Source organism: Falco rusticolus, chromosome 1, assembly GCF_015220075.1.
Source record: "Falco rusticolus isolate bFalRus1 chromosome 1, bFalRus1.pri, whole genome shotgun sequence".
Lineage (NCBI taxonomy): Eukaryota > Metazoa > Chordata > Aves > Falconiformes > Falconidae > Falco > Falco rusticolus.
In genome coordinates, this window is record NC_051187.1 from 469,319 (window position 1) to 492,345 (window position 23,027).

The window sequence follows — 23,027 nt, forward strand, 5'->3', positions numbered from 1 at the left end:
GTTCTGAAATTTCTTTTTTAAAGCATGAGCTTCCTGCTGTTTCCCTTACAGTTACTTTGAAGTTAGTAAGAGAAGTCTTGACCTTCTTGTAGTGCTTGTGCAGAATGCAAGTGGCATTGTTGTGGAGGGCTACCTCGTATTTCTCAGTTGTGGTTCTTGGCATGTACCTGTTGAAACACACTCAATCCTTTGGTAGCTCGTTCTGTGGGTATGACTTCATTGCTTTTGCTAGGACTTGCACTCCAGCACTGTGTGTTGTAGGTCTTTTTTTGGGTAAGTTTGAGGGGTTTGGTCATTTTTCTGTTTTGTTAGGGAACGTGTTTCCTGCAGCTGTGCTTTTTAAAACATCTTTACCTGAAACAGAAACAACTAATCTTTAGCCCAGCTGAGAACTAAGCTGGATGTGAAAGTGACTGTTGGCTGTGGCAAAGTGGCTGCATGTGATAGACACTTCACAAGTAACTGATTACAGGTGTAGCTGGTATTGCAGCAGCAGTGCCAGGCATCTGAACTGCGGGTGTTTGGGAGAGTTCCATCCTCAGTTTCTTCAGCTTCCAGCATGTTTCTTCTCCTGTGTTCCTGTTCTGATTAAAGTTATTTCCTCTCACCTCCTCTGCCAGCTAGGGGAAGGAGCTGATGGTGTTAAGATCTGCTCTTCCACCTTCTGCCTGTGTTTTTTCTATTTATAGGTTTGGCTTTGGTGATTCAGCTGGGATTAAGGAAAGGGAAAGGCATTTCTGCCATTGTGGATCCTTACAACGTATTGGCTCTGGTGGCAGCTTGCTCTTTACCTGCTTGGAGACTGCTTTTGGGAAGCAAAGGTTCCACTATAAATAATTCCTCTGTCTTTCTTTTCACAGATCATCATGGCTTCTTCTAGCCCCATTGCTTACCCCTCCTGTTCCTGTGATCACAGCCCCACCATGTTTGCTCTGTCCCGAAGGAGCACACAGGTTCCAGTGGATCAGGAACCTGGTTCCAGAGTTTGGAATCTCCAGCTCGCATGTCAAGGTGCTTTCATCCCCAGCTGAATTCTATGAACTCTTGAAGGTAAATTGTGGGTTCCAGGTTGTGGGAATGGGTTTTGGGGGCTGAGAGCTGCAGTGGTTATGGAGAATCATAGACAAGTTGTTAGGAAGGAGCATCTGCAGGTTACTAGTCCAACCTTCTACCTGAAACATGATTGTTGTCAACACCAGGTCAGGCAGGCTTTGTCTAGCTGAGTCTTGAAACTGGCTGAGGATGGAGGTTCTGCCTCTGGGCGAGCAGTTCCAGTGCTGCGCCATCTTAGTAGTTTACAATTTTCTTTCTGTCAGACCTGAACTTTCCAAAGCTGTTTGTGGCTGCTGCTCGGCTGTAACTACCAAGAAGAGTTTGGCTCCGTCATCTTTGTAACTACTCTTCAAGTAGTTGCAGGCTGCAGATCACACCCCCTCAGCCTTCCCTTTGCAATGTGAAACAAGCTCAGCTCCCTTGGTCCCTCCCAAAGGTTTCTTAGGTTGCTACAGCATGAATCCTGTAATACTGCATCTCTTAGGGTAAGTAGTAGGGCTGTGGTGAGAATTTCTTTGTTTAGCTCAGTCACTTCAGTCTTTTCACAATGCATATTTAAAGCAAGTTCCAGTACTTTTGAAACATGATTTTAGATCACCGTGGTGAGCTGTTGGAGAACAAGGCTTGGGTGGGCTACGAAGGCAGCAGCTACCACCCCTTGCGGTGTCAGTGGTGAACACAGGGGAAAGAAGGAGAGTTCTGTAGGCAAAGGTCTCTAGTTCACAGGATGTGATACAAAGGATTAAAGCAGTTGCAGAATGAAAGCTGAGATTGCCAGTACTGATACAATGCCAATGTTGCAGCTACTGCATGGTAACTGCTCTTGTATGTGATAGTTTTAGCTGCAGGGAACGTGTTCCTCAGCTTTCCGGAAAACATTGATTTCTTCCTATATTTTTGGATGCAGCAGTGGTGCTGATGTTGCTCTGTAAGACCTGTGCGTTTTGCATCTTTGCTGTCGGTGTGTTACCCTGTGTCTTCCCTTCTAGAAGGCAAGGGAGACAATGCTATGATTTGGCTAAAGTGATTCTCCTTGGGGGAACCAGTGCTCCTCTGTGGTCTGGATAATTAGCTCGTCACAGAGACTGAGGATGAAGCTGAACTTATTTTCTGCTACTCTCAGGTGCAGATAAAAACAGCCAAGCAGCGAGTGGTCATGGCTTCACTGTACCTGGGGACGGGTCTCCTTGAACAGGAGCTGGTGAGTGTGGAAAGGGTTTGGGAAGGGGAGAACGTGAATGCAGAAGGGAAAGGCCTGCCTTTGCAAAAACCATCCTGTTCCTGCAGGTGCAAGGGGTATGTGTGAGGTGCAATTTGTGAGCTTGTAACCTCCTTAAAGCCTTCCTATAGGGATTCACTTTACATGTGTTTTCTCCTCCCCTTGGGAGTTTTCTCCAGGTTCCTGGCTGCATTTGTGTACTTGCACATAGAGTGGGGGAGGGAGGGATTTGGAAGGGGGGTGCATGGAGTTTTTCTTTAAGCCTAGTACAGAGCCATGGAACTACTGAACTTTTTCATGGGATGAGCCTGGATCTTTCAGACTGTTAGAGGTTACTGGTGTAGTGTTCAAAGGGATTTTGTAGAACTGGGATTACAGGTAATTTTTTTTTCTGGCATTTTTCTTGAACATGATTAAAGTTGTATGTATGTAGTGCTATGTTTTTGTCCTCCATGTACAGTATGCAGATTCAGTATTAGCTTTCTGCCTTTAAGACGGTGGTCAGTTTTGCTTCATGTTGTTTGCCTTTTCTGTTTCTTGTTCTTGCCTCTAGAAGCAAAAGCACTACCGAAGACCTTTAGAGAGAAGCCTGACCTTGGCCAATTTCTTATGTTAGAATGCAAATTTCACAGTAGAATAAAGATGGACAGTGTCCTGTGCAGGGTTTTGCTGGCTTTGTCTGGGCTTGTACACAAGATTTGAATTTGCATGTGACAGACAGCCTTGTAGTTAAGCAATAAAACTGCCTCTGCATCATTTATGAACTCCTACCAAGGTTTTTCTTTGGTAATGCAGGTCTGTGACTTGGGAATGATGTTCAGACTTCTGCTAATATTAATTGCTATTCAGAGGTCTGAAGAATGTGCACTTGTAAAATTGATGCCCTTTCATCTGTTGCTTTTGGCTGATAGGGTAGGATGCCAGTCTGACGGATGCAAAGCCTAAACTAGCAGTGTTTTGCGTGAGTAGGAAAGACTCATACTAGGGTATAGAAGCTTTCATGGCCACCAGTCTCCTGGCTGCTGAATAATTTCCTTATAAAGCTTTATTTGCTTTCTGTAATGAGTAGAGAAATCTGTGTCTGCAGGTGGATTGCTTAGAAGAAACACTGGAGAAATCACTGCAAACAAAAGGATCGTCGAACCTCAGAGTTTCCATTCTTCTTGACTACACCAGGGGATCTCGGGGTAGATATTACGATGCCTTGCTTTCTTCAGAGTCTTAATTTGACAGTTTGGCTGGATAAACTGTTCTTTTTCAGAGAGAGGCTGTCTTGACCAATTGGACCTACTTGCTTAAATCATACACTTTTCGAAACTGGCCTTTTGTATACCAGTTACTACTTGTTCCCAGAAAATCTTCAAGCTGAGCAGCTTGTCTTTGGAAAATAGGTGGTGGGAACAAGAAGAGCTGAACCCTACTCTGTGCAACTTGTGCTTTCTTGCTTAGTTCACTTGTCAGTTCATTTGCCCTTATCCATCATGCTCTCTCATACTTTAATTTTTAAAGGAAAGTGGGATTTGTTGGAAGTAGCAGTAAACTTACTCAGAAACTTTTGGGGTGACTCTTTGTAGAATGTGTTACTAGTGCTAGGTGTGGCTTGATTAAGAAGCTTGAATGGTGTCAGACTTGCTCAGCAACTGTTTCCAAGGCCTATTTATCAGTGAACTTACAGTTCTGGATGTTGATTTCAATATTGACATAGTGCAAATGAAAGAGATTAAAAAAAAAAAAAAAAAGAAAAAGAAAAAAAAAACAAAAAAGGAAAACACGCTGAGTGCTAGCAGATGAGGTGGATGCTCATTCTGTAACCAGCTTCTAGCTGAGGAGCTGTGGTGCCATGCCATGATGCATTCCCTGTCTGGTGTGATCCTGAGTTGTGAAACTCCTCTTGTCTCCCAGGTAGGAAAAATTCTCGAACAATGCTGATTCCGCTGCTGCAGCGATTTCCTGATCAAGTCCGTGTGTCCCTCTTCCATACCCCAAACCTGCGTGGACTTCTCAGGCTCCTGATTCCAGAGCGTTTTAATGAGACCATTGGACTGCAACATATCAAGGTCTATCTCTTTGATGATAATGTGATCCTGAGCGGGTGAGTCCTGCCTCTTCAGGCCCTTGTACAGTTCATTTAGCTGAGGTTGTGAGGCAAGGTATGCATGCTACCAGTGTTGTCTGAACTTAATTATTTGCATCTGGTCTTTCTGTAGTGATCATATCAGTGCTTTTCTGAGATGGAAGAGCAATGACAGCTCTTCCACATGAGATTCCCACATGAAAGAGAGTCTTTCTCAAAAAGAAAAAAAGAAAGATTTCTTGAGATTCAAAAGGAAATGGCAGATTTGTACTTTAATCTAGTTATATGCAGAGTGAGTTCTCTAACTTGGGCTGGAGTGTTCAGGATCATATGCCTATGCTCTGTCCTGGAACTGAACTCTTCCTCTTTTCTCCTAGCGCAAACCTGAGTGATTTGTACTTCACCAATCGTCAGGACCGCTATGTTCTCCTGCAGGACTCTCCCGAGATTGCAGACTTCTTCACAGAGCTAGTGGATGCAATTGGAGATGTGTCTCTGCAATTACAGCGAGATGATACGGTCCAGATGATGGAGGGGATGGTACATCCGTACCAAGGTAGGAGCAAGTTGTCGTATGTGGTTGGCTGATACGATCCAACAGAGAAGAGCGATAACCGGAGTTAAGGATGACTGTCTGACCATTGTTTACAGACTGTGCAGTGTCCCATTTATGTGCCATCCATTATTGTAATCAAGATTGCTAGAGTTTTGAGTCTGGATCTATTGGAGTGTTCCTGGCACACCGACTATCTATCACTAGCTAATCTGTATCTGGCAGAGTGTGCAAAGGCTAGAAGTTCCTCTGTAACTGTCTCATTGCTTCTTCGTAATTCTGCGCTTATGACCTTAAACAAGAACTTAAATTCCTTGAGAGAGGTTCTTTCTATTTTTTATATTAATGGCTATAATTCTAGGTGTTGTGTGTGTGCGTATTCTGAAAGTTTCATGGATGTAGTGCTGTTTTTGGTAATTAATATTCTGTAGCTGAGTATTCTGGGAATCAAGTGAATATTGGATTAGGAAGACGAGAACAAGCAAGTGTTGGAAGTGGGCAGTGAAGGGCATCTGTCTGTCAGGCTGATTGCATCATAAGTTTTTGTTCTGGCCTTGTGCACTGCTGTGTGATGTAAACTTAGACTGTGGGCAGTAGTTTTATTTTGCATGTTCCAGTTCATTTTTGGTTACCATTTTAGCTTTGCTCTGGTCTTCTCATTGCTCAGTGGATTTTGCAAGCTACTGTTTTCTAAGTTTCTTACCCCTCTTAAAGCTGAATATTTTTCTTCTGCAGTGTAGCTTTTCTAACCTTAAAACATCTGTTTTTGACACTTAGGGAAGAAAGTTGTGTGGTCTTTGTGTTAGCTCCTTTTTGTTCTCTTATTGGTGCGCTGTCAGTTGTTTTTCCTGCTACATAATAGGTGGTGCATAGTTCTCTACCTTTAGGTCTCAAACACAATCTTTTGTGGTTTTCCTGCAGGAGACAAGACTGCTTACTGTGAGATAGCAAATCAAAGAGTCATGGAGGTGATCAACTCTGCCAGGACACGACAAGAACTCCTTCATGCAAAGACTTTCCATAGCAGCCAGCAAGGCAGCTCCCTGTTATCCCAGCAAGGCTCTCAAGCATCTGGGGGTCTGAAACCAGAACCTGACACCTGGATCTATCCCTTAATCCAAATGAAACCTTTTGGGATTCAAATAGATGAGATGGTCACAGAGACACTGCTGACAGAGGCCGAACGGGATGCCAGGATATACCTTACCACTGGCTACTTCAACCTGACACAAGCTTACATGGACCTCATTCTGGGCACTAGGGCTGAGTATCGGATTCTTCTGGCCTCACCGGAGGTGAATGGGTTTTTTGGTGCCAAAGGGGTGGCAGGTGCCATCCCTGCTGCCTATGTTTACATTGAACACCAATTTTACAGTGAGGTCTGCTACCTCCACCAACAGGAGAGGGTCCAACTGCAGGAGTATTCTAGGGCTGGGTGGACTTTCCACGCTAAAGGTAAGATGTCCATTTCCCAAGAGGTCTTGTTCAGAAGGTGTTTGAGACTTGCATATATTTGGATTGTGCAACTAGTTAGGGGATGGCTGGGTGCAGTGTCTAGACTTTCAACTTCCAAAATACTCATCCAAGGTTCAAACAGTTTCTGTAAACCTGGAAGGTATGGAACACTTAGGGGACAGTTGTGCAAAGTTGTGTCTTACCTCTAGATTTCTGATCCTGAATATAGTCCCAGACATTATACAAGAATTGTGTCTGTGGTGATAGTGAGGCAGTGTCTTGATGTGAAACTTGATGTGAAAGAAAAGGAAGCATCTGGATGTATTTATGATCACATTAACAGTTGCGATGCAGTTTCTTGTGTCTGTCTTGCCAGTTTAAGCAATAAGAAGCAATGACTGTGCCAGAGACCCCAGGGCAGCATCTGCAGCAGGAGCAGGAAGGGAGCTTGCTTGTGGTGGCTCCCCAGTGGTCTTGGACACCGCGTTCTCTTGGCAGCAGATCTTGTGAGGATGATGCAGGTGTTGAGGAATGTGTCTAGCTTCTGTTTATGGCATACAGGAAAGTGCAGCATAGTGAATAATGGCACCCATGTGCCTTCTGGTAGCTGGAGGGGAAGTTGCTGAGAAATGAATATTGCTTAACAAGTGTAGCTAATAATAAACAAAAATAATTAATACTGCCATCATAGTCTTCTGCAGAAGACCCCTGATTCTGTCTTGCTTGATAGACTGTGTACAACTGTCACAAGATTCATGCCACCTTGACCAAAGCATGCATGTTTTCCCCTGACTGGTTGCTGCTGGCTGTGTCTCTTAAGTTTTCCTTCAAGAAAATGCACTCCTTGGCAATTATGTTCTGTTTTATACACAATAGTAAGTATTTGATTGCTCAGTAGTAGATTTTGTTAATGCAGATAGCTTAGGAAGTCTACTTAATTGAGGATATTTTTTTTTGAGGACTCGATGCATGTGACACTTCATAAATATCGAGGTTCTTACCGTCTTCCCATGCAGAGGTGCACTAGTGCAGCACCTCACAGAATGACTTGATCTCATGGTCAGGCATGGCGCTCAGCTGAGCTGAGATGGCTTTGCCATGTTCCACAGCATCTTCTGTTAATCTAATCTGCAAGCAGAGCTCTGCACCAGGTCACTGTGTCACTTCCTGTGATGGCTCACAGGTCCCCTAGGACAGCTCTATTCCTGTAAGCAGTACCCAATCTGGCACTAATTAACATGCAAGTTTCCCCAGCCAGGTTTGCAGTCTGCTGAGGGGCATTTCCATTGTTTGCAGCACGTGTCTGATTTGAATGCTGGAAGGATGCAGCCCCTGGGACTCCTGCCTGTTCCTGTTCCAGAGTTCTCCCGTTGATTGTTTAAGGAGACTAGCTGTTAATGATTGTGGGAATGCCTCTATCTGGCCTGCTTCCTGCAGGGCTGTTTGAAAGAAGGTTCAGAGGTGGTAGGGAGAGAAAGTTGCTGAGTAGGCCTTGTCTTGACTGAAGAAAACACACGAGTGTTACTAGGCTGCCTCTATGTCGAAACTACAAACCTTTCTAACAAGTGTTGTACCTCTCCTGTGGTAAGATCGGTAACTCTAGTGCATTAAAGACCTTATCTCAATCCAGGGCAGCTTGAAGGAGGTGCCTGCCTGGCTGGGAAGTCCTGTGTGGCCTGTCTTCCAGGAAGCATGTGCTCAAGCGATGCGTGGTTTGCAGGTTCCCCCTCTTGCTGGGTACTCTTGACTCTGAGTGGGATTTTGTGGTTTGGCATGGATGGAGCTGGAAGGCATAGGCTGCTTTTCCAAGCTACCAAAGCGCATGTGGCAGTCAGTCCCGTTTTGGGTCAGCTGTGCCTTCTAGTGGCAGTGCTTTGGCTACTGTGTGCTCTATGGTGTTCTTTTTGGGAGAGGGACGCAAGACCTGAGCTGTTCAGCAGCTCCCGTGCTCGGCAGGAGGGACAGTCAGAGATGTTTGCTGCCTTCTTTCCATTTCCTCTTCAGAGCGCTGGAAGGATCAGCTTGTAGCTCCTTTCTCTGGCATGCTTTGCCCTTTGGCACATGTTTGATTCACCCGGTTTCCTTCTGCAGGAGTCATCACACTGTGTGTGAGAGGACAGGACAGAAGAGGGAAAAGGGGGAAGCTTTGGAGACAGATGAAGGGCAGTTGTGTACGGAGTCCAGCTCCTGGAAGAGGACATGAGATCCCTGGCAGCAAATAGTGCCCATTAATACCTCCTTCTCAGGCTAAGACAAAAGACACCCTTCAGTCTCCTGTAGGATCTAGCTGATTTACACAAAACACCGTGACTGTTTTGTAAACCCTTCCAGCTCCTTTTGAAACATTTTGTATCCTCATGCACAACTTCCTGCAGTGTGCATTCCCACCAGGGCTACAACTGTCCTTAGGTTTGTTCAGTGCCAGAGCAGTCATAGCAGGGTGCTGTGCAGCCATTGTGCATGTGCGAGTAGGAAACGCAAACCTTTTCAGTGGGAGAGGTGTTTGTGGGTGTAACATCATGAAGCCTACCTGCAGCAGTGCACATCTGTCTTCTGCTGCGTTTCTGGGTGTGGTGGTGTCGGTGACGTGGGGGGTCCCTTCCATGGAGGTGTTGGGTGACAGAATGCCGGGCGGGCAGGTAGCTGTTTGCCCCAAGATAAACCTGCATTACTGCTATTGAATGCTGGCTGGGAAACTGCGCTTCCCCTTTCTGGAAAGGTGAGTCACTGTTTGAGCAGGTCCTGCCAGGTGGCCATAAAGCCAGAGACACTGTAAAGGCTTTAGGGCTGCTGCATGTATGCTTACAAGGAGCGAGGAAGTGTGTTCCTGTAGCTGCTGCCCAGGCAGAGCTGTGGCCCGCTGTTGAGAGCCTTGTGCTGGGGCTGGGCTGGGGCACCAGGCAGCCCCTGGCAGCTGTCCTGTTTGGTGGCTCTCCAAATCTCTGTGCCACTTGGGTGCTTTTTTACTGCTCCTGGAGCCCCACCCTGTGTCGGCGAGCCTGCGGAGGAGCCAGTGGTGCCACTGAGCTATGGGCAATGCCAGCTCTGAGCTGGGACCTGTAACTGAAAGTGGGAGTGAAGCTGCTGAGTGTGTGCGATGTGGGGGTGGGGAGGAGGTTACAGGAACCAGTGGTGAATAGGCAGCTTCTTACTCAAGGCATTCTTGGAACTGCTCTGGGGTTGAGTTAGGAAACCTGCTTCTATTTTAAGGACTAGGTGGTTTTTATGCTACGGTTTCTTTGTTGTAGTCTTTGTGTGACTTGCAGCAGGGATAAGCCTGGGACCTGCTCAGCACTGTTCTAAGTGCTTGTGCTGTGCTAAGTGGAGAGCAAACACTTCTTGGATCCATTTATACATTGGGAATGGCTGTATAGACTCTTTGGCAATAGTCCTGGCTCTCCTGTGGTATCCCTGTTCTTTCCTGCTGTGCTACATGGGTGTGCCTGAGAACAGTACAGTGCTTCTATCTTGTGCTTGAAAAAAAGTCTTGGGTTGTATCATGCTTGCTTTTGTTGTTGCACTGGCAAAGTTATGTGTGAGCTGCAGTTGTGAGTGGAGTCTTGCATCCCAGCAAGTTTGATTTCATCTTTGGGTGGCTCCTCAGGAAGTGAGTGGGTGTAATAATTTGCACTTCTCTTACGAGTCTTATTTCATGTGAATTCACCTGTCAGAGCAGGGAGATGCCTTTTTATGTCACTGTCCTGCATAGTCTCGGGAAAGGGCTGGCTTACTGTGCAACTGAGCTGCTTCCAGTTCCGGAATTGACTGGTCAAGGCCTGGCTTGTCTGCTGGGTGCTCTGGTGCTTGGTATAGGTTTTCCTTTATTGGAAAATCTGTTTGTCTTATTTCAGTGTTTCTGAGATACGCTGTAGTGCAGAACCAACCTCTAACTTGGTGATAGTGACTCACTTGGAATTATTTTTGGGCCCCTCCATGCAGTGTATTTAAAATGTTAAGAATGTGTCCCTAGGGTGGCACTGAGCATGCTGCAGCTCCCCTCTTAGGAGCACACAAGGCTGGACAATGCAAGCTCTGCAAGGGTACCCCAAGATTCATACAAAGCTTTACAAGACATGCTAGACCATCTGCGAGGAAGCTTGCTTTGTGTTGTGTGTGATCTTTTATAGTTCCTGTAATCTAGCATGTTTAATTCATTCTAAGTGAAGTGATGGTGTGAGGCTACCCTGCTCATTTCCTTTGTCTGCCACGCTTCCTTTCTCCTCCTGTTTTCCTGCAGGCCTCTGGCTGTACCTGGCAGGAAGCAATCTTCCCTGCCTAACTCTGATTGGGTCTCCTAATTTTGGATATCGATCAGTTCATCGTGACTTGGAAGCTCAGGTTGCGATAGTGACAGAAAATACAGCTTTGCAGCAGCAACTCCATCAGGTAAGTGGCTGAGTACAGGAGTTTACATGGATGTTGTGCTTCTTGGTCACATAGGGAATGCTGATGACGCAGTTGCAATAAAAACCTACAGCCACAATAATTCAAAACCTTCTTGAGCACAGGAAGCCTCAAGGAGCTGTCAGTTAAGTGACTATTGATGAGATGCCTTCTGCAAATGCCTGTTTCTGGGAAATGGAGGCCATAATGGGAAAGAACATGTGTCCCCAGTGAACTCGAGTATCGGGCGTGCTCAGGCTCTGGATGCTGAGAGGCATAGTATTCAGAGAGGATCTGCTGGCTCTCCTTTACTCACTTATCATACAGCACGTTCTTAAGCCTTGTCCCCAGTATTTGGGCCTTGCCAAGGTCACACCATGCTCTTAGGATAATGAAGTCAGGCCCTTTGAATCACTGATCTTGGACTTCTGGAGGAATTTGCTTCTCAGGTATTTGTAGGAATGCAAGTGTTGATTGGTTAGCTTTTGGGTGGCTGCCCACAGGCTGAGCAGGTGAACAGAGGTGGGTATCTTAGTGTAGTTTCTACAAGAGGAGGATTTCTGGGCTGGTTGGATTGCCCATGAAGTTATATGACATAACATAATCTTGAATAGACACAAACATTTTTCAGTGGTTTAATGTTCGGTGTCCCGCTTGTTTGGTTTGGTTGGTTTTTTCTTTTTAATTAGGCAGCTTGGACTGCTCAGCACTTTTGCCACTTCTTTAAATCCTGTCTGGTTCCCCAGCTGTCTCAACTCTGAATCTTCTGCTGGAACTGACTGTCCCAATTAGTTTCTCATGTAGTGCTCTGATAGAAAGCAGATTGGTTTGGTGCCTCTGTGTGTGACTTAGGGATCTCAAAAATGTGTTCTTTAAGCCGAGTCCTGGCATAAGAAGGCACAGTTGTCTTTAAGATCAATGGGAATTGCCCTGTTGCATCAGGGCTCTTCCACAGGATGAGTCAGAGTATATCTAATCAAAAACGGTTCTATTACTGGAAGAGTTGGTTGAATATTTCAATTCATATCTTGCCTCTGCTTGTTTCTAATGGAAGGGGAGAATCAATGAAAATATGACAAAGGAATTCTCTCAAACAGTGCTGCAGGGATCTTATTTAAAGGGCTTTAATCCATTGCCATTTGCTGGAAGCTGATTTTGAGATTGGCTGTTTGTTTACTGTTCTGTGATCTTTCTTCAGAAGACTTAATACATTACTGGTATGCTGCCATGAAATCACTTTGGCTATGTAACATTCAGTTCCATTTTAAAAATGTGTGATGAGATTTGGGAAGAAATTTGAGTGGCCTGGGTATCTTTGGATGCTCCACTGAATGAACTGAACTTCAGATAACTGGTCTCTCTTCAGTGATTAGACAACTTCGCTGTATCAGATGATCACGGTGCAGAATCTTCATAGCATGGCTGACTGTAGCTCTTGGAGCATTGGGGTTTCTAAAATTAGACTGATTTGGCACAACAAATGTCTTCCTTCTGTTGTTGGTTCATCTTTTTGGTGTTACTTTCCAGTGCTTGGCTCCTGCTTCCCTGTTGCACCCTGAATTTAAACAGTGAAGAGTATTTTCTGTTGTTTGTGACAGCTTAGCTAATGAAAAAAAAATTATGAACAGACTTACAGTACATGGTCTGCCCCTTGTTTGCCTGCAAATCTAGAAACCTGACTGGCTTTGGTAAGAAAACCACTTCTACCTTTGATCAAACAGCTGCTTTCAGGTGCAACTTGAGCATGTATTATCATCATCATCATGACGGTTCATTTCCTCCTTCAGCAGTATTGTGTACACAGTGGAGAAGCCTAAGTGTTTCTGGTAACTTAGTTGAAATCGTGACTGCATATTCATTTCAAAACACAGTGCTTGAGCTATGTCTAGAAAGAGCTGCATAAGTCAGTCTCTTGCCATTATGGTAAGGTTTCCTTTTCTGGCAATTACAGCGAGGGATTCAGGATTTTTCTGAAACCAAAGCTTGGCTCTATTGCAACCATGGGGCACAAAAAGGCAAAACCTTCTACCTTTGCTCTTTGTAGAGTTTGAATTGCCAGCACTTGAGGCTCAGTTACTGAGCGCACTGATCATCACCAAAAGGTGGAGTGCTGCAGCATGCAGGTGTGGACAGATCCTGTTGTAGCTCCTTGGTGGCTTAGTTGCTCTGTGAATTGCGCTGTATGGAATGCAACTCTTACATTCAGGCATGTGGCAGAAATGATGCATCCTTTTGGTAGGATCCATGGCCAGTTTTATCTGAGAATTTGCTTTTCTTAAAGGCTATTATATAATGTAACACTTAGGATTTACTGGGATAATGTTTCTTTCCCTGTATAGGAGCAGGAGCAGCTTTACCTCTGCTCGGGTGTAGTCTCATCATCAACATTTGAGCAGCCAAATCGTTATGTGAAACTGTGGGTGAAGCTGGTAACACCTCTGATCAAGAATTTTTTTTGAAAGAAGAAAAATTGCTGCTTTTGGTGAGTTTTCAGCCATTCTTATGGGGAATTTATATTGCACTGATGGCATTTACTAAGTGCAGTACTCTCTGTCATGTGGAAGAAATAGATGATGGAAACATAGATGATGTGGGGAAAAAACCAGGCATCTCTCTTCTTCTGGGATGCTTGCCACTGACTAGAATCATTGCTCAAGGCCTATATTGGGTTTCATCTACTAGAATTTCTGGAAGGGTCAATGAAAAAGAACCCATACAAGGGTATTTCCCGTGCACAGAAAAAACCCTTCTGTTTCTGAAATGTCCCTTTCAGAGTTTTGTGGAGAGGGATGGTGTTTATTTTATCTTGACCAGCTAATAGAAAACGTTGTTGGAATATTTAAAATGTTTTGTCATCTTTTTATCTGATCAGTGCTTTGCTTTAACCTTGTAGATGTTGGCTAACAGGGACGGTTGGTTTTTTTCTGCTTTGTACAGTGTCCTGGATTTGCCTGGCTGTTCAACTGCCTGGTAACTGGAGCCCCTTCTGAGCTTCATGGAATTGCTCTTAGATTATTAATTTTTTTTTCTGTGCTGCGCACATAGCCCATGCAGTTGACACCCAAGTATGTGCCCTTGATGCTGAGTGTTCACACATCCATTTTATTTACATAAACATGGCCCCCATCTCTGGGGTTGTGTATCTGACCTTTTCATATTAAGATGTGTTATTAGTGTCTTCCATGAATTGTGGAGAGAGCATGAGAGGACTTTTGGGTGCTAATGTGATTTTTGGATGTTACTTGCTGAAAGCTGGAGGTTCAAACCATAACATGTCCTGCAAAGGTGTTGATTGGGAAGTCAGATAAAAATGTATTAGAATGCAGGCTCAGGCTACCCTGTGAGTTTAGCTAGTGGAGTGTGTGCAGGGTGTTCCGATATTGTATTGCCAGATTTCAGGCATCTGAAAAGGCTAAAAGTAAGTGTGAAGCTTAATGGGAATTTATTCTAAATGCTACTAGTTTATAAAGAAACAAAGAGCTCTACTTGCCTCCCCTTGTGGCTTTTCTTAACACTAGCTATGAGGGAAGTTTTATGCAACTGTATTTTAGAACTAATTGTTCAGATATTTCATGGGGTGTGATTTTGGTGAATTATTTTATGCTAAAGGGGGCATTGGCTTCCATCTGTTGTCCAGAGCAGATCTAATCACCCTAATAGGTGTTAACTGCAGATACACATTATTTGTTGTGAAAGAAGGGGCAGAGTATAACCTAGAAACAGAAAGAAACACACCTTAGATACTGGTCTGTTTGCAGCTGGAATTTCTTGTGAGTTGTGCAGGTTGAGGTGTTGGTGAACTGGGCCAAAACTGCACCTTTTGCCTTCCATCTGGTCTAAACAGATACATGCTTCCATGCAGGAATGTGTCATGCACACAGCTTGATGAATTTCTGCTCACAGTTAGTACTGAGCAATCAGACAAACAGCTGTGGAAAGAGAGCTATGAGAAGGAAAGGAATCCAGAGAGTTGCATGCAATTGTTGCGTTTGGCTTCCTTTGGCGGTCTGGCTCTCAACCAGCACTGTATCAGAAATCACCAATTGAAAACCAGTATCCGTCATGAGAAACTCCATGTATTGTAGGGGCATGACAGCAATTCCAGCAGTGTTTTTATTTTGTTTATTGATAATTTGTGCTAAAACAGTTCTGGTACAATCAAACTTAGACTAAGTTACACAACTTGGAGAGTTTTTTGCAAGTAAAAGCATTTGCCATTTTCCATAGTCCTTAAAAGTTTAGATCTGTAAGAGCAGAGCAACAGCAGCCAGGATCCACTTAGCAGCTTTTTCTTTTGTTTTTAGGTTAAAGGTCCAGATGTAGGTGGGACCTCGCATCCGTGTCTGATAGACAGGACATTCATAGATGTTCTTGGTGTCCATGCAGTCCACAGGGATGGCTCTGATGAAGATGACTGGCATCATGGGCGTCAGTTCCTTCAGTTGGGCATCTGTGATCACACCAGAAAGGATGTCCCATCGAGCACCTGCAAGATTATGAAATTGTCAGGGTACCAGTTCCCCAGTGGCTTTTTCACTTGGAGGGGGCTGTTTGCATAACTGCTAATGAGTGGGAAGGAGTTGCTCTAGCAGCACAGTTGAGGATGGAGTGTGAAGGTTGGGTAGCCATGGCTTAGTAGTCATTAGGGCTAACATGTTATCATCTCACTGTGACTCATGAATGCATTTTGCCTTACTGTGTGTGGGATGTCTAAATACATTCTGTCTCCTTTCCTCCCTTCAGCATGGGTTTGCATGAAAGTTGCGCAGCTGAAGGTAGAACTTAGGCCGTGGTGGGAACTACAATAAGCTGTCCTAGGTGGTCTGTGTTCTCATTTAAGTGGACCCTGTCAGTGCTCTTCTGATACTGCCATCTCATTCCCCCTAATTTTTTAGCAGTAATTATTTTAGGTTCTGAGTTTCCTGATTTGTCTTACTCATACATTGAATAAGACCATAATGTGTTTATTCACTAGAACCATGTAGCTTCTGACAACCCAGGCCTCATGTTCACGATAGCAGTCTGAATTTCCAAAAAAACCCCAGTTTCTGGTTTGTGAAACTCTGCTTGTAAACTGGATGGGTGCTGCCCTCAGCTGGTGTGTGTCTGATGTTAGTGAGGAATAAAGGCTGCGATGCTTGGAGCTTTTGCAACATGTACAAATTCAGATAAGCCAATGAGTACTAACACATGCTCTGTTTGCAAGAATTTTAAAGGCTGAAATGGGCTTTCTCCATGTCTGAAACATCTCATAAAAGATGCGGGTTTTTACCTTCCATGAATAATCCATGCACATAGGAGCCTTCTTTGGGTGGAGCTGTTATATCCTCACGGTTTTTCTTGGTCACTTCCACTGAAAGACACATCTTGTCCAGTGACCATTTGTTTTTTCTGGCTGTGGACTGCATGATAGCAGTGAGGAAGGACTGGGGATTGAAGAATCCTGCCAGCCACACTGCTGCAGGCAGCACAAAGTCTGTTGTCCAGACTTCCAGTTCCTGGAAAATAAAAACAGCAAAGTAATTTAGAGTGGGGCATGGCCTTTGAGTGGCAGAATACTGCTTTGAGATAGGATGTGACAAAAAGCTGATGCTTCGCTGTGCCTAACACAAGGTTCAGGTAATCTTCTAGATAGGGAGATTAGGATGGAGGCAGTCTGTGATGAATAAATAGATTCCACTGCAGCAATGAAACTTAAAATTTGGATTGCAGTAAATACTGCTGCTATTTTTTTAACAAAGCCAAGCTTTAAATAGATGGTTTTATTAAATATTTTTTTTTCTTCTAAGACATACAAAGTTACGATGGGGTTAGCTAATGTTATTTTGAAACTGTGATGTACTCTAATGGTGAACCCATTTCAAACTTCTGCTCTTGTTCTTGGGGTAACAGGCCGTTTCAGGTACTTCAAACTGCTTAAATTAATATTGAAAAATAAATGAGTTATCACCTCCATCATGTACAGTGGTTTCCCGGTCTTCTGTGGTATCCACTTGCTCCCTAAGCTTTAACTTTCACAAGAAATCTGCTCACCTTAATCCGAAGGAGCAGGTCTGCAAACCAGGCTCCTAAACTAAGAAGAGAGGGATAGGCATAACGTGTCCAGGATTCAGGAACATTGCTGTGGAAGAGAGCGTTTGCCAGCTCTTCCATATCCGATGTAATTGTTAGCTCTCCCTTTAAAAAAAGAGAAAAATCTGGGCAGTTTTATCTGCAGAAAACAAGACTTATGGAACTATTTGATTTCACACTTAGTATGAGGCAGGAGGCTGGTACTGTCTGGCCATACACAGCACAGGGGGGTCTGTAAGAGTCACGAGCAAGGGTAGCCAGGTGCTTTGTACAAGACAAGGTTTGGAATGAGCAACAGCCATTTGCAAATCATTTAGCAGGGAGAGGTGCTTTCTAGGCAGCTACCTAATATATACCTTTAGTCCTAAATCTAACTCTTCCAAAGAGCGCCTGATTTCCTGGATCAAGATATTCATTCTTTCACATTCCTGCAAGGCAACTACAACGTATGGAGTCTTGTTCACCGCTTTTGCCATGATCTCCACCATATTGAATGGCTCCGGCAGCCTTTCAATAATCTCGCCTAGAACTGACTTCACCTGGAAAAAATATGCCATAGAACTGCTCTTACCTAAGGAAAAATGCTGTGGGTTAACAATTAATCAACTTGGTAAGATTTTTTTCTTTTTCTGCCTTCGTGTTTTCCTGTGCTTCTTCCTCTGTTACTAATACTCTGTTATTTTCCTAACTGCTCTTGGAACTTAAAAAGCCGCAGCTCTTTTTCAATTGCCAAGAAGTAAGAACTGAAGCCACAGGGGGCTGTGAAATTAAAGTGTAAAATCTAGGGAGTCAGGAGGAGGACTTTTTTTTCTTTTAAAAAAAAAATTATCTGTATTTTTAGTAGTTGCCATCCTGAATGGAAGTTACTAAACATGTTCCATCTGCTGAGGATGCAGCATGTGAGCCACGTTTTGCCATTGGCACATCTCGACCCCATCCAAGAGTAACGTTTCTGAGCAGTGCTGACTTTTGTAACTGCACCATACGTCAGGATGGAGCAAACACAAATGGCCAGGGCAACATTTCAGCTTCTACCCTTTGGGTTTCTCTGAGCTGCTGGAGGGGTGCAGCTAATGGAATGGTCTTATGATCTGCATGACCAGCTGCCTGCTTGTCTGGGATCTAGATTGATGCAAGAGCAGGGAAGAGGGGAGAGCACTGCAGCTGGGATAGGGACAGAGGCAGCTGTGGCCTGTGCTCTGCCTGCCCTGGGCTGCAGTGGCAGCGCTGCCTTCTCAGCGGCTGGAGAGCGGTGAGGCATTTGCTCATGTTCAATTACATTACCAATGCCAAAGACTGGAAAGAGCCCGGTCACAGAGAAACCAAGCACAAATACACTTAAATAAAAACTTGACAGGCGTGTCCATCTGAGCAGAACCTGCAGTGTTTCTTGTGAGCTCTGTGTTAGCAGCTCCCCCTTCTCCGGGCTGATAGCTTGTAGCGGTAAGTTACTGGGCTAGAACCACGTCTCTGTGCATTCTGCTAAGAAGTCAGTTTTTGCTACAGGTCGTATTTTCCTATCCATTGTGTGTGGGCTCATATCTGTTCTACCCATCTGGCCTCTGAATTGTTCATTACTGTAAAGAGGCAGAAACAATACTTGCCTTTTCCTCTTGGGAGACAGCTGAGCCTCCTCCAGCATCTAATTCTTTGGGTTGCAGTTCCAAAAGTGTCTGAAAAAGCCTGTCCGAAGTGACAGTCAGGAAGCCGATTTCTGCATTGGGGTGAAGGCCGTACAAGCAGGGGCTCTCTGGTGGCAGGTTGTCATTGATGTATTCGTGGTAACCCTAAGCGCAGGGCAAGTGCTGATGTTAGTTTAGCAACTATGTACAAAGGAGTGAGAGTTTTGCTCTCAACCTTGAAAATGTCATTGCTTTTTGGTGGTGGCGCTTCACAGCTAGCTGGCATTGCTTATTCAAGATGTTATTTTACTCATGTCTTACCTAAGTTTTTCCCTTACTACCCTGGCCACAGGAACTGTTTTTGCAGTGATTCTGCATGTTTCCACAGGATTGAAACTTTTTGTTCCCCTATGTTTTGCCTTGGTTAGCATGAGGGAACTCTGACTAGTGAGCATTTATTCAGAGTGGTGGTTTTCCATAGCAAATTGCAATGTTAATCTTCTTTACCTTGTAATCCAAACTGGGAGGGATCAAAAACCCTGGAGCTAAGTACACTTCCCCTTCCAGCATCTCCGCACAGATGTATTCGCTCAGGTAAGTCCGACACAGCCGGTGGTCCCAGTCATCTGTGATGTGCCCTCCATACGTGATTTCACCAAAGAGGTACCGGAGATCATCCCATTGTACCTACAGGGAGAGGCTCACTGTGGGGTTTCTGTGTGGCTCCCCAGAAGTCCCCTGCAGCCTGGGGCAGCTGTGCATGCCTGTAGAGCTGCAGGGCCATGGGGCAATGGATCCTGGGTTGACCTGCCCAGCGTCCAGGGAAATGACAGACCCTGGACCTGCAGAGGCCTGGTGACAGAGTGAAGGGGTGCAAGACAGGGGACCTTGTCTCAAGGTTGTTGTGCATTTGTCCACAGACTTCACCTTGTCCCAGTATGGACACAGCCATCCATACTTTGAACCCCTGTCATCCCGTCTTTACTCAGATCAGCGCTGGTCATGTCTGTAAGGCCAGGTGGAAGCAGGACTCTCCTAAGGGTGAGACCTCAATCCTACTCATTGCCTCTTCATTCTTGGGGTAGGCTTTGCCTTTTAGGTGGAAAGTAATGTAAAAACAACCCAACAAAACACCGAGGCATGAGCCAGAGCAGGCACTTGTCCCAGCCTGGTGCTAAACGCTGCCTTTCCACCCAGCTCAGCCATACTGAGGACTCTGCGCCTTCACCTGCCACAGCGTGCAGGCAGCTCCCTGGGGAGGAGGGGAAGAACTACCGGCAAAGCTGCGTTTCCTCAAGGGAAGGCATTTGTGCAGCAAAATGATGATGATTTTTTTTTTTTTAAAGTTTGATTGTCGCAGCATGTATTATACTGAGGTATGGTCACTTTATAAGTCTCTTACCTTGGAGTTCACCTCCAGATAGTTGTACAGGATGTTAATTGATATGGTCAGGTCACCGTTATTAAAGGGATAAGATCGGTTCCAGCCCTGAGTGCCAAACTTGCGCCGCTCAGCCACCACTGTGTGGAAGTAACAGAGTGCAAACAAGATGCATTTGAACTCGATTTCTTGGCTGCACATCTCTAACGTGTCCTGCAGTGGAATAAAAATGAGAGTGGGTTTGCCAGTGAATGAATGAATATCGTTATTAGCCATCCCTCTATTGGAGGAAATTAACAGAAGATGGCAAAGAAGAACTGAAGGTTTTTGTTTTGTTTTGTTTTTTAATAAAGGCATAAAGTTATCTTTTGAAGATTTGCTACTTGGTTAATTTTTGCACTTACCTGTTTGTAAAAAGATTAGGAATACACACACACACACACACACAAACAGCCCGCTGACAGTCGAGGTGGCTTGTTTGGGCACCAAGCTGCCGCAGCTTGACCTTCAGCTTTGGGGAAAAGTGCCCGTAATTCAGCACCCTCCCTGGTTCAGGAGTGCTCGGGCACCTTGGTTACCCCTAAAGCACATCTGGACAAGCGGGGGCTCTGGGCACCCTCTGGAGGATGTGCCTAGGAGGGGGCACAGTGTGCCTGGCTGCAGTGACGCCCCCAAAGATGCTCAGCCCGGGGGGTGAGCCCAGTGGGCTGACCCAAACGGTTGAAAGGGACCAAGGGTGGCTGGCAGCGGGGGAGTGCAGCATGGTGGGCTGAGGGTACCTGGGTGAAGAGGTCGAGAGCTTTGTGCAGGTTGGTATGCATGCCCATTGGCGGCTCGTTGGTGATTTTGATGGCATTTTCCAGCAGTCCCTGCGGGATGATGTGTTCCTCGGGGCTGAGGGCTGGCTCTGCACTCATGAACAGCCGGTAGTCGGCGTGGCTGCCCAGGCTGTACTGCTCCACCAGCTTCTCCAGTGTGCCCAGCCACCGGGCCACGAGGTGGATGTTCTGCAACAGAAACCCCTCCTGTACTGCTTGGGCTGAAGTACAGCCTTGGGAATTGCTTGTTCCCCCTCAAACTGCTGTGGTGGCTCCACACAGAGCAGATGCAGCACAAGGCACCCAGCTAACCCTGGCAGTGTCACTGCCACCACATGGGGTACACCATGAAAAACTGTGCCCCCATTGCAGGGCCACCATCCTCTTTGGACGGCCTCCCACACTTTTGCCCTCCATTTGCTGTTGCCGCCTCTTACTCAGGGGCCCATCTCCAGTTCCCTTGGCATAGGCCAGCAGTGTCTGGTGCACACCGAAGGTCTGTCTGTCCCGCATGCCCCTGCGCCTCCTGCCTTGCCCGTGGCAGCGCAGTGATGGTAAAGGGGCCATTGTGGCCCAGCCCTTGCTGCTGGCAATGCGCCCTGGTGCACTCAGTTGCTGGTAGGGCCCCGTGCGCCCCGAGGGGCGTCCCAGTGTGCCCAGTTGCTGGCTGGGTGGTGTGCCCCGTGGTGTGCCCGGTTGCTGGCAGGGCCATGCGGTGTGCTCAGTTGCCGCCAGGGCCATGTACCCCAGTGTGCCTGGTTGCTGGCAGGGTTGTGCACCCCATGGTGTGCCCAGTTGCCAGCAGGGCTGTGCACATCGCAGTGCACCCCAGCGTTCCCCACGCACCTGCAAGATGACCCAGTGCCCCTGCACAGCTGCCACCTCCAGTGCCTGTTCTGCCACAGGCTCCTGGCTCTGCCCCAGCAACACATTGTGGATCTTCCCGTTGTCGATGGTGAAGTTAAGCTTTCTGCCTGGGGAAAGGAGGAAACCGGCACAGCTTGAGATGCCTTTTTCGTTACATTAGTACAAAGATGGGGCTGTGCAGCTCTGGCCATTTGCTGCTCAAATGAGCAGCAGCACACAGCCATCATGGGCTGGTGCCAGCTGAGGAGAGGGCAGCATCTCACCCAGGGCCTCCACTTCTTTCAGGGGGTCAACACCAGGGGAGAGAATGAAGAACAGGGGCGTGGAAGGACTGCTCTCCTTGTACACCTTGGAGAGCTCAATGCTTCTTCCTTCTACAAACTTGCTCCCCATTTTCTCTTCCACAAAGTTCCTACAGAAAAATAAAACCATAACGTGAGTTGGGAGCAAACACAGTCACTGGGCACAGCTGGCTCTTGCTAGGGAGGAGCTGTGCTGCACACTTCGGGCAGGCACTGTGCACCTGATGGCATAGGTCATCCTGTCCGGCCGCATGCACCGCAGCATGCACAGCTTCTGCAGGGCCGACTTGTTCTTCCACTCCATGGGGAACACCTCCTTCTCCGGTGCCTTGGACTCCACAAACTTTCTCCATCTCTTTGCTGAGCCCTTGATGTCACTGTCCAGGTTCTTGAACTCTTCCATTTCCGAGAGCACCTTCAGGTCCCGCAGAGAAGGGCTAAATCATTGCTGGGCTCTGCTTGCCCTCAGGGACCCCCAGGTTGCGGGGGGTCCCCACAGAGCTGTGTGCACACAGGGACGGTGCTGTGCTACAGCCAAGCCCTGAGGGGTCCTGCAGCCCTGCTGCACTGGCCAGGCAGGCTGTCAGCCTTGCCCTCTGCTGGGGGCTGCGCTGCCATCGCCTCACACAGCGGGCAGCTGCGCGGACCAACCTTTATGCCACCCCAACCTTGGGGCTGCAGGAAGTCCACGGGGGACGTGACGCCAGCCTTGGATGGGAAGCGCAGAAGAAAGTCCAGCTCCGCTGGGTTCACTTCTTCCTTGATTGCCAGGACCTGGCAAATTGAGAGCACAGCGTCACAGCTGCCCCAGCACACACAGCCTCGGTGTGAGGGTCTGTGCTCCGGGCAAGAAGCTACTGAGCTTGCAGCAGCAGCACAGAAGCAAGAGAACAACCCATCTAAACCAATGTAAACTCACACACAGTATTGTATAACAGCAGCCCTGAACATTTGTGTGCATTACCTGGAAGGCAACCTGGGCCAGGAAAATGAGTTTGTCTCTCTCCAAGAGTCCCTGTGCGGTATACGTATAGACTGAGTAGGTGATCTCATCCATCAAGCTGATCACCCTTTGCTTGATGTCATTGTTGGGGGCCGTGTGCTGAATGGCTTTCTCGAAGACCCTGTTGAATGCCTGCAGAAGATCCAGGCCAGCAGCTCAGTGCCTGGGCTGCTGGGCATCTTGTGAGTTAGCAGCATAAATGTTGAAACACTGAATCTCTGAGAT

At 46.4% G+C, this 23,027-nt stretch overlaps 2 protein-coding genes across 9 annotated transcripts in view; one reads left to right on the top strand and one right to left on the bottom strand.

The window, feature by feature from the left end:
* The window catches only part of PGS1 (phosphatidylglycerophosphate synthase 1), a 34,585-nt gene that overhangs the window by 4,943 nt on the left and 6,615 nt on the right, over positions 1–23,027 (top strand). The window contains exons 2-10 of one of the 5 annotated variants that reach the window (XM_037403125.1): positions 861–1,050; positions 2,177–2,254; positions 3,360–3,459; positions 4,175–4,329; positions 4,782–4,902; positions 5,821–6,354; positions 10,592–10,740; positions 13,077–13,219; positions 15,042–15,134. In XM_037403125.1, the coding sequence (XP_037259022.1) occupies positions 861–1,050; positions 2,177–2,254; positions 3,360–3,459; positions 4,175–4,329; positions 4,782–4,902; positions 5,821–6,354; positions 10,592–10,740; positions 13,077–13,196 (1,447 nt within the window). In that variant the 3' untranslated portion in view covers positions 13,197–13,219; positions 15,042–15,134. The other 4 variants (XM_037403104.1, XM_037403094.1, XM_037403113.1 and 1 more) reach the window with 4 other exon arrangements.
* The window catches only part of DNAH17 (dynein axonemal heavy chain 17), a 39,383-nt gene continuing 30,356 nt past the window's right edge, over positions 14,001–23,027 (bottom strand). For all 4 annotated transcript variants that reach the window (XM_037403082.1, XM_037403053.1, XM_037403062.1 and 1 more), the window contains 13 exons: positions 22,764–22,934; positions 22,451–22,573; positions 22,021–22,214; positions 21,761–21,909; positions 21,477–21,604; positions 20,592–20,819; positions 19,834–20,025; positions 18,939–19,118; positions 18,414–18,596; positions 17,166–17,348; positions 16,771–16,914; positions 16,010–16,235; positions 14,001–15,223 (listed from right to left, as the gene is read on the bottom strand). In XM_037403082.1, coding sequence (XP_037258979.1) covers positions 14,976–15,223; positions 16,010–16,235; positions 16,771–16,914; positions 17,166–17,348; positions 18,414–18,596; positions 18,939–19,118; positions 19,834–20,025; positions 20,592–20,819; positions 21,477–21,604; positions 21,761–21,909; positions 22,021–22,214; positions 22,451–22,573; positions 22,764–22,934 — 2,349 coding nt within the window. In that variant the 3' untranslated portion in view covers positions 14,001–14,975. The remainder of the gene's footprint in view (positions 15,224–16,009; positions 16,236–16,770; positions 16,915–17,165; positions 17,349–18,413; positions 18,597–18,938; positions 19,119–19,833; positions 20,026–20,591; positions 20,820–21,476; positions 21,605–21,760; positions 21,910–22,020; positions 22,215–22,450; positions 22,574–22,763; positions 22,935–23,027) is intronic.